The 11,333-nt window shown below is 42.0% G+C and overlaps 1 protein-coding gene across 3 annotated transcripts in view; it reads left to right on the forward strand.

Moving 5' to 3' along the window:
• Nucleotides 1-8,827, forward strand: part of LOC111249174 (uncharacterized) — a 43,643-nt gene extending 34,816 nt beyond the window's left edge. For 2 of the 3 annotated variants that reach the window (XM_022802705.2, XM_022802714.2), the window contains 3 exons: nt 1,027-1,347; nt 3,665-3,787; nt 5,148-8,827. In XM_022802705.2, the coding sequence (XP_022658440.1) occupies nt 1,027-1,347; nt 3,665-3,787; nt 5,148-5,287 (584 nt within the window). In that variant the 3' untranslated portion in view covers nt 5,288-8,827. The remainder of the gene's footprint in view (nt 1-1,026; nt 1,348-3,664; nt 3,788-5,147) is intronic. The other variant, XR_015330464.1, reaches the window with a different exon arrangement.
• The last annotated feature ends 2,506 nt before the right edge of the window (nt 8,828-11,333 follow it).

The following is an 11,333-nucleotide window of genomic DNA, read 5'->3' on the forward strand; positions in this document are numbered from 1 at the left end:
ATGTGTTCTGTACTCCTTAAAAATGTTAGTGAACTGTTAGTCTTAGTATACTGATTTTCTAAAGGCTTAGCCCATTCATAACTTGTATTGTTGAAGCCTACAGCCATTTGACGGTCGTGTGTTTAATATTGGTGCCTGTTGCCCCCAACGTGCCAAGCCACTAAACCTTTATCAATTAAGGGGTCTTATTACGCCATGCTTGGGTGGGTCCTTTAAGCCGCTGATTTTGCGTGACGCCACAAAAACAGATCCTCGGTCCCCGAAAAATCGACGCAGCATTGTTCCTTTTTGTCTCGTATCTAGTAAAGCAGCGTAGCTGTCGTAAAAATTTGCCCTGTTAGAGGCTCTTACTCCCGTTTCCATGTATCGCCTGGCTACGTTCTTAATGAACCTGTCAACCCGCAAGATTAGCGACCTCGGCTAGTTTCTCAGGGGCAGTGAGGCGAGCAAACAGGATCCAGGCTTTGAACACATGCTTCTTCTAGCATTGTCCTTTTTTATTAGACCGGCGTATTGTGGGTGTTTATTAAAATTATTTAAATTTAATGACAATTTAAATTATTTAAATTGTCATAGCCATAGATACGTGTTCTTGTAAATTCAACCACCTATTTCTCCTTACTATATTGTTATATATATATTTGTTAACCATCGCTTTAATAGGCAAGGTAAAACTTTTCATTGGCGAGATGAGCTAAGTTCTGAAATGAAAGTTCCGCGGCTGAAGACTTCAATACACTGTGGAGCTTCGCACGTTATGCCGATCCACTCGAAAGTTATATTTCAGCAGCATGAACTAACTTCTACATTAATTCAATTAGTTTCGTGTTAGACGGCAAATTTTACAAGCCGGAAATATCGGTCCATCAAAGTGCCAGCCCAAAGTAAATGTAAACGACACCATCAACATAGCAAGTTTACGTTTAGCTCCATACGTTAGTCAGTATCAGTCAGAAAGGACTGATAAATCTAGAATAAATGTATACACAATTTTAATGGGAACTATAATTGTTATCGCTATTTCAGGAACCATGGAATGGCTTAAACTAGGCTTCAATCGCCTAGATGAGGTTCCTAGCGAACCTTTACGTGACATGATTCAACTGCGTGAACTGGATCTACGCGGCAATAATATCAGCAAGCTCGAAAGTTACGCATTTTCGCCATTCGGAGCTAATCTCAAGTTCCTTTATATGATGCATAATCGCATCGCATCATTGTCTCCTGAGGCTTTCGCCAATCTGCCGCACCTTGAGTGGCTCTATCTTAACCACAACCGACTGCGGGTGCTACATCGTTCTGTGTTTGAAAAAATCACAGACACACTTGTTATTCTAGATGTGCACGGTATGGAAACGAATGCTCTGCATAGAAACTACAACTTTTTCTATCATTTTCCATTTTGTCTAATACCCGTCATTTATTATAACGGCCAACGTACCAGAGCCAGCGCAACTGTACAAGACACAAGTTAAACTTTGCACGAAAATAGTTTTCTGAGTGGATGCATAGGTAGCTGGTTAGTTTGATACTTTCGTTGACCGCCACCAGCGTTATTTAAACGAACAGAAAGTTGTCACGATTCATTAGTACTCCAGGCGTGATTATCACGTTTCCAGTATTCCACATCATATATTCCATTCTATCTGACAAGCTGAAAGTTACTGTCACCAACAGTTACCTCAAAGCCAACGTACGAATCTAACATCGAACATAGGTATTTCGTAAATAAAGCGCAGAGTGTATTAGGGCCCAAGATTTAGTAGCTTTATTTTCTAATTAATTATATGTTTGCTGTGTATAAATTAGCTTGGACTATCGAGACTTCAGTTTCGATCATGCCTATCGTGTGACGTAGGTCAAGCGAAAGTATTTTTTTCGAACAATCCTGATGACGCTTGTTACTCTGTCAAGGTCGCTAACCAACCCACGAACGAAACCTCGCCAATGACGCGTGTGGTCTATCTCTTAGATCTATGTTTTGACTATTAACTTTTCTCGTGTATCCTCTGTAGTTCTTTCTACATTATAGATACATATCACATGTTGTGGCCTACTAATGTACTGGCTTATATGAGCAAAAACGACGGAAATTGGTAGGCTGTCTGATCTTCTTTACAACAAGAAGATAAGATATCAATAGAATTGAATCTGCTATAGTCTACAAAAATGTTTGACCTGATAGAAAATTAAGTAAGAAGCAAGGATTCATAAGTCTTCTATTTCTCAGTCTATTTAGACTATATCTTTCACTCGGTACTGCCTATTCCATTGCGAATGCGATACCAGTTACTTTTTGTCATTTTGGACTTGGAAAAAGGTTGCTACCTAGCACTGCTGTGCCACCACCGTTTCACCTAAGCCGTTGTCTTAAGCTATCCTATTCAAATAAAACATTGTAGATTTTGTGCTCTCGACCTAAACATGTACGCATGCATTATAATTGTCAACTGATAGGAATAACCTGACCTTACCTATTGCTACCAAGGAATGTATGCATTATTCAGCAGTATATCCGATTTGGTATAAACAACACCGAATATGGTTCGGAATGCCAAACATTTTCGGTTTCGAACCGGACCATTGTAAACCACGTTTCCAATAAACGTCCAGTAGCTCGGAACACCCCTCGCTAATAAAATACACGGTTCAATCAGGGTTTACCCACGTTTTCATCTTTGCCTACTATTTGTTTACTGGCGGAAACACACAGTACTATGCATGCATCGCATCGAAAAAGGCGCATCACAACTTTTCTATCATAAGGCATAGAAAAGTGAAGTTCCTTGAAGAACATCTTAAATTATTGCGCCTATCGGCGAATAAGGGAAAACAGAGGACAAGGCACAAAAGCGGCGTGGCGGTGTAGCAAAACTCTTCCGACAAGGCTAACTCAGCCAACTATCGTATCAACGCGTAGACTAATTAAATAAAGTCTATGAGTCAAGGGCAAAGTTAACACAATCTCGTTGAAAGAATACAGAAGATTTAGGATTTTTGAGGCCCTTCAAAAGCGATCTCCCATATACAAGAGTCCGTGGCTCATTCAATCATTCATAATTGTAGTATATCATTTTCTGAAACATTGTAACAAATCAAGAACGTCAACAACGCAGAGTCCCTAGGAACTCTTAATATTACTGTTACCTTGCCGCAAGTTATTTACTATCTATGAGAGTAACTCTTGTGGACTAAATCAGTTTTCTACTAAACTCCACGATCAGATGGAAATATTGTCGCTTCCAGGGCGGCTTGAATTAGAAACGTAATTACTTAGGACGCCCATCACGATCTAGCTGGCACTGGGAATTATCAGAGACAAATCTATATTTTCCTATAAAGAAGTCGAAAAGATGATTTGTGGAGGTATCCGAAGAAGAGCAGTTACAAGAGTACTTCATCATAGAAATTTAAAAAAGAAAATGCCACGGCAGCAGCCAATTGCAAACGGTCAGAAACGACAGTTTGACAGGGATTTATGAACTCTATCTACGAGGGAAGGTCTTTAGATGCTAATTACCGTTTTATTAATTAAATCCTAATGTTACTAAGTTGTAAGCTAAGCACTCCTAAATTGAGTGAGAATCTATAGATAACGTCAGTTTTATTGAACATAGGTGAAGTTCCCCTCCCGTACATAACCTATGTCATAATTACATTACAGATAATCCATTGGATTGCGACTGCTCGCTATCGTGGTTCTATCAGTATGCGCACTCGTCTAGCGGCAAAATTGTCGTCTCGTTACCGTTAGAAACTAAGTGCTCAGCTCCATCTCACCTTAAAGGTTAGTCGTCTCGTAGATGATATCCATTCGTATGGCCTTACGCTGAACATCATCACCTGTGTAAGCACGAACCGCTATGTACGACTGAATGCGTTTTCTATGAGTACGCGTTACGTACCTAAAATATATCATTATAAAATATAGCAGGAAAGCTTACACAATAAGCCATTTTTCCGCATGGAAAATGAAGCGTCTAGATTTCCCTGTCTGTACAGAATGGCGTGATATACAATACTTAGAACTTGCTATTTTGGTGCTTGGATAAGAGTATCCACTCGCTATGATTGCTCCTCTGGTTTGGTGCAAGACGAAACGGAACAAAAAATCCTCAGGAGGACCAAATCAGGATTCCTTCCTTATGAGGTTTCCTCTCGATTTCTTTTTCTCGACGGGGGCCCGCTCCACCATCAAATTTACCCTTAGCTGCCGACTCGGACCTCGTCGAAGGTGGCCAAGCGGCAAAAACGAGTAGCCGAGGTCGCTACTGATCGTACTACCGCTGCTACATTTACCATCAAAGCCGGCAGCATAACCGCAGACGTTCTTGGTGGACCTTAGAGGTGAATTCAGACGATGTTTCGGGAAAGGGCAAACTTAAAGCACTCACTACCAGTGGTAGAAAGCGGAGTAGTGGAAAGCAAAGAAACCCGATGGCGTCCGAAAAAGCGGGAAAGGCCCGTAGCAGCACATTTACCTCCTTTCATGCTTGCTTGACCGTTAGAAAATGGCCATGTCAATGTAAACATTATAAGGCCACCGATGCCGTGTCCTCCGATACCGTTAGTTCCTACTGTGTGAATATTAACGCTTGTTAGTACGGAGAGTTTGGTGTCTGCTTCATCTTCTTGCCATCCCTGTTGCTTTGGGCAAACGAGATTACCAAAGGTGGGCGCCTCACTCCACATCATTGCTTAGCTGGCCATCCGACTGCCCCGACAGATGATAATTTTCTAGAAAGAGCGAAGGAAGGAAGGCGAGGCGTAAAAGAAGATAACATAGAATCAAGACCAAAGTTATATGTCTGCATAGGTCGTTGATACACAATATGAATGTATATCCACCCACATATATTATACATCCATATCATATTAGGTATATGTGTGAGGATGATATCTAGCCGATGATGACGGCAACGAGGAGGCTCTTAGTGCGGTAACTGATTTGCTCTCTGTTTGACTAATGATTTTTAGACGAAGCTAAAATAACGTCTAACAGTTGAGTAAAGCAAAATTGTAAATAGCGAGCCAAAGTTGAAGGTGGCACGTTTAACGTGTTAGTTAATTTCAAATGAAGTACATTTTAAATTCACACTTATTTTATGGCCGTGATCGTAAATGCTTGTCTCTGTATCGCGTTGCAGGCATCTCGTTCAAGCGGCTGGACATGGCGTGTTTAAATAGCTCGGGGAATCATTATAATGAAGCCGAACGTAATGTCGCATTCGTTATTACTTGTTTCATTAATCTTATGCTCAACCATCGATTCTTTGCCATCTCATAACCGCACCACTAGCAAATGGATCATGACGTCGATCTGCCCAAAAGTACCAAACAGAAGAGGAACCTCACGAGGCCGACTCTATTACACAGAGAGGTTACGTGTGAGCTACCTGCTGGGCCCACGAGTAAGTTGCGTCCGGGATCTGCATTTTCGGCGGTGTCATCAATTAATGGTAGTCGTCAGCCATCTGTACTATTTCGTCCAACTACTACAGACATTCATTCTAGATAAGAAGAATAAATGTGCGGTGGTGAAGATCTTGTGGACCAGTCAGATACAGCTGTCGCAGCAGCAGCGGCAACGGCAAAACTACTGCTGCCATTGCTACTGCTCACCATTCCTGCCTGCTCTTCAGGGCTTCACGTCAATTTACCTATTGGTATCCACGTGCGTAGAAATCAGTTCAGTACAGGTGATGAATCGTCCCATCGCAAGGGGTAATATTAGCAGCTAGACGAAAAGGAGAGGGTTCGATTGAAAGCTAAACAAGAGCGTCGATTTACCTGAGCCAACCCAGTCGGACCTACAAGTCTGGAAAAACTTGGAGAGGTGCCCCACATAAAGAAAACTATAATCAATCTATGCTGCGTCGATAATAAAAATGACAGCAACAGCAGCAGCAGCAGTAGCAGCAACGACGACGACGACGACAACAACAACAAAATGGTGGTATGAAGGCGGGGGGCGCGGGAGGGGGTCGGCGGGGTCATGAGTAGCAGTAATAGTAACATCAGGGATAGCGACTTAGGCCAAACATGCGTAAACAGCCTTCCAACGCAGGATAGGATAGACGCGTTGCTGTTGGTCTTATCTTCAATGTCTCGATAGCATTCTCTACCTGAAAGTGAGTACAGTTACTACGCTTGTATAATATTATAAATACAAATAGTTCTGGTTCAAAACAATCGTTCACTGATTACAATGACGGCATGGCAGTTGAAGGAAACCTGGGAGTGTTTTCAGTTGGCATATCAAAAGAAATCGGTACTCCTATACGTATGCCCATGTACGCTCACTCTCTAGCTTTTGACTGCCAGACGGACGATTTATGGTCATCGCACCGACAATACCATACGTACCATAGCTGTCTCGTGCAGCAGACAATACGCCCGGCACGTATTTGGTTGCGTGGTATGGTATCGAGGATTACGCTAGTGGCCATAACCCTCTCCACTAAGGCAAAAAACACCAACGGATGAATATATGTACATACATGTAATAATAAGCCTGCAAGATTATACAAAGACATAATGTACATAAAAAAGAAGGAGTACGATTTCACGTTAAGCTCTCTATGAACTGAAGTGAATTGCCCACTTCCGTATGCCCCACGATAATATTTTCGACAGATATCCGTCGCAAATGGGCACGACCTAGTATTCGATTTTGACTATATTTTAATTATATTCGAGTATTCGCGTATATATTTATACATATTAGATCTGAGTAGAGGGTTATACAGGCAGCAAACGGGTGTTTCATTCGTACGATATACGCATTTTTGCTTGTTTCCTCACTGATAACAGTGGGTACTGGCGTCGTCGGACGAATTCCAATAGCTACTTCGTAACGTTTACACCCTTCACCATCGCATAGTGAAAAAAAACATAATAGAACGCAAGCCTTGTTACTTACGATGTAGCCCGCAGCAAAACGTGAAGCCTGGGGCAATAGTATAATGATAATTATAAACGTGCCGTTTTGCTTCGTGCTGCGTTTGTGTGGATGTGGATACGAAGTTGAAAATGGAAAGCGGGTGGGGGGTGACAAAGGAAGCTATTAGTCGTTTATCTGGACGTGCTAAACGGTGAAGATCATCGCTCGACAATAAAATCGATAGTGAACAAGCTGCAGCACTTTAACGCCTACCCTCAATAGTCATGCTAGAGCAGTACGGCCAGCTTTTCCAGCCGGTCTTAGTAAAACTCGAACCTCTGTAGCTATCACCATGTCTTACAAGCCATTCTCTATATCGTTAATTAGTATCGATGAAATATTCTATAGTGATTAGTTTGGCCTCTGAAGCGTTGATCAAACGACGCTACCAGCCAACTAGCTCACCCGAAACGCACCGTCAAACCCAAACGTTTATTGGCCGAGGATAATCGTAGCAGTCCGTTTATGAGGAGAGCCTAAAACGGCGATGTTCATTCGCCCATTTGAAAAATAGTCGTCGTTTATGATTAGCGATGCCTTACGAGCAGATATATGCTGAATGGCCTTAACGTTAATTGAATTCTTAGTCAAAAGGACAACATTTTACTGGCTGGCTTTTGTTACTAATGAATGATGCATATGGAACGGCTTAAATGGTGGAAACCCCTTCAACTCTGCGCCGCTAAATCGACATATCGAGTTTAGTTATTGTCGTGACGTTCATGAGAGTAATAACACATCAGTAGCAGAGGAAAGCGTTCGTCCGTTTGCCGCGCTCCTGCCGCGATCAACCTAAATGTCGCACAATGTTCTCTCGATTGATTTTTAATAACAAACTACGTGACAAAGGTGTATTTGCTCACGCCCCCGAAATTAAACGACGAAAAATTCGTGCCAGCCTCAATGCTTCATAGGAATTTCATCGACATGCACGCAGGTAGATGATAGCGGCCCATCGTGTTTCAGTATCGGTATTCGCCGAAGTACACTATGTAATATATAGAATAATATTGAATAAATGTATGCTATTATTTAAAGAGGAGTATTACGCCGCCATTTTGATCCAAGCTGTCGCTCATTTGGATGTTTTTAATGAAGAAACCATCAACTAGTCCTGGACCATTCTCAAGCTAACGGCTATACTTCCCATTCGGTCCTCAGTCGAATTCAGTTTATGTGAAACCACGTAGCCCGAACGAGAAGCGGCAGTGGCAGTCGCGGTGTTGCCCTAGAGCTATGAGGTTATTCTATCTCGCTGTTCCCGGAGTTTCATTTACTGTATATGTCCATCAGATGGTCACGTGGACGCGTGATGCTAACTAACGTTCTCCTCCATAAAAATTCTGTGCTAGGTACTGCAGCGATACGTTAACTAAAGTCGTTTAATTATGCTGCGATCCACTATTCCTTCAATTCCGTGCTCTGTGGAAGAGGCGGCGATCTCAGCAGCAGCAGCGGCAGGAACGGCCGAAATGCAGGGTGAATAAAACGAGACGCGAGTAACGCCACGGCGGCTGCGCGGGGGTGGGGGCACAAGGGTTCGCAAAAGGGAGAAAAGTCCCAAGCGCATTTTGTGACTGAAATCAACTGAAAAAAGACGCACCCAGTGACGAGAGTGTGCATACGAAATTAAGCTAAAAAAAATTACCAAAACCGTGCTATGTACAGGCAGAGGGTAATGTGGAGAAATATCAAGCTAATATAACCGATTCGTTCAGGCAGGAACACATCGTCATCGCGTAAGGAGATTAGTGATCTGAGACAATAGGCGCACGTACCATAAACTAACAAAAGCACTCAATGAAGGGATGAGTAAAGGTAAAAAAAAATTAAAAACGAACAAATTTCACAAATGCAATATTCCTTGAACGTTGAGTAAAGTTAGCATAGATTATGTTAGCCAGATATTGAGGAAAATAGCAAACAGATGGGGCAAGCAGGAAGGATCTGCGGGTCTAAAGGTGGTAACGAAAGGCTTCATGGTGTCGAGGGTTGGGGGCGCAGTGTGTGACATCTGCTGTGTACAATTATTATCACTGGCACTACCGCTTCGACGACAAAGATAACGTCATTACCCGTTGAACGGGCGGAGTGGATCGCCATCGGGAGTTGCCACCTTATGTTAGTGTTGTCGTTGCGCAAATGGTAAAAGTGGAATGGAGGTGCGTCCGTATCGACGTGCACGATAATGTATCGAAGCTTCTGAAATTGCTCGGAGCGTAGCCGTCAAAAGTTCCGGTTGAGACCCCGCTTTTCCTGCCTCTTCTAAGGTAAACTGAACGTCGTCATTGTGTAGACTCAGTAACAATACTGCCAACAAAACGGCCATGAAAAATATCGTAATTTCACCTGATTGAGATAAGTGAGGATTACTATATCATTGGACTCATCCAGATGGGTAAACGAACTCTTAACTCTGGTTTATCTCTAAGGGTTGCGTTATAAGAGTCAATGTGACCGTCGAATTGTTGAACAGACGTTAGTAGGTAATCGCCTACCACGAGTTGGATTACTGATCAATCCAATGACGAATCTTCGACCCGCCCTTATTTTTCTCATGCTACATAACATATGCATGTAACGATTTAAGTTTCTGGCGAATAGATTTTAACGAAATCATGAATGGTTTTTAGCAGTTGGGTTGCCTGATACAAAGTCCGTACGGGTCAGAACAGTTCGACCTCTGAACCGTTTGTTTACATAACAGCTACAAGTACAGTCTCCTAACAAGGCCACGTACGCTGCTGCTACCTTCAAACATAATTTTGACCATAATTTGTGAATTTTGAATTAGGGGAAGATGTCGAGTTCAAAGCTGGGTGCACGCGGTCGATGCACGGGATGGACGCATCTGAGCACTACGGCATGTATATCTGAGTCTATTCGAATCGGGTGTGGGAATCGACGGCATTTAGAAAAGAGATATTAGACGGGTGCTTATAATGGGTTGATAGGGCGTATTGTACACGGGTCATCACTCACTGTCTGTATATTCATATCGTTAAAAATTCCGATTCTATTTCTAACGCCCCATATAATCGTCTAGACAAACTGGGCTAAAGTATGACTTCTGTTGACTTGACACAAAGCTAGATATTAAATTAGCATACAAACAAATAACAATAGCGCGAATTACCATCTAATAATACACTAGTAGTTTTTAACTGGTTCCTTCAACCGGTCCCGATGGAAAATCGTTAAAAAATGGGGGCACAGTGATCTGCATATAAATGAAATACCACATTTTTACTTGTACTAGCTATATATATATATATATACATACATATGTAAGGGTAGTAAAAGCGAATCTGGCGGACTTTGAACCTGAGTAACGTTTCAACTGCATTTTTTCAGTTTTTATGTGTGAACATCAATCAAGTTTATTCTAGTAAAAATTAATTCACAAAAGCACCTTTTAGGTAAAAAGATTTTTCGAATGAAGTTTAATGGTCAAGTTTCTGTTCCTCCAGAGACTCATCTTAGCTAGTGAAGGCAAAGAAGGCTTACACGAAAGCGTAGTACCTGCATGGCGCGAACGTTTAAAAACGGAGAAAGTTGAGAATTAGCAACGAGGTGATTAAATGTCAGGACTTGAAGGGAACAACAGGGAAGGCTTTTCGTGTAAGTAAAGTTCGGAGCCTGGAGGCTCCCTCGGCCAAAGCTGGCATTTCACATAATACGTGATACAAAATTGTAACCTAAATAATGAAACTGCGGACACTGAATAAAAAATTGTTCTCCGTGAAGTGAATCCATGCCAGTTGCAAATACATATGGTGCGTTCTAGGTGCAATTTGCAGAATTTTAGTCGACAAAAACTCCGCCAGGGGCATACGTTCCCCAAATACAAAGCAATGTCTGCCGCCAGGCAAAGAGAAACTAGGAGGGCAATCGAGTTTAGTAGCAGTGTAAGGTGGGCACGGACATAACATAGTATAATAGTTATAGTAGACATCATCAGGAGTACCTGCTACTATGAGATACTTGCTGAAAATAAAATAACAAATACCGCCAGTTTTTTCGGGTTCCTCAAATCGTCGGTACGGTAATCCAAATAGCGCACTCGATGAAAACGCCAGATCTCATCTCCACATGTTACTCTCCTTCTGGACGGAGTAAAAGGATATCGTTCATTCTTCCAATCTAAATCCGTCTGACTACAGGACTTTTCTATGCTTTAAAAAGAATAACTAGTGGGCAAGTATGTCCGAGTAATGATTCCTTTCGAGGGGTCGTAGATAAAGAAGTTGCATATGAGAAGGCGAGTGGTATGTATACGGCTGTTTAAAAGTGCTGGGACAAGTTTACGAAAAAATAAAAGGGAAGCATTTAGAAGTCATTATTCTAGATTATCTAGCTTGTTCAGTTTCAAAGTCCGCGGATTTGCTTA

Source organism: Varroa destructor, unplaced genomic scaffold (assembly GCF_002443255.2).
Source record: "Varroa destructor unplaced genomic scaffold, Vdes_3.0 BEIS01000001.1, whole genome shotgun sequence".
Classification (NCBI taxonomy): domain Eukaryota; kingdom Metazoa; phylum Arthropoda; class Arachnida; order Mesostigmata; family Varroidae; genus Varroa; species Varroa destructor.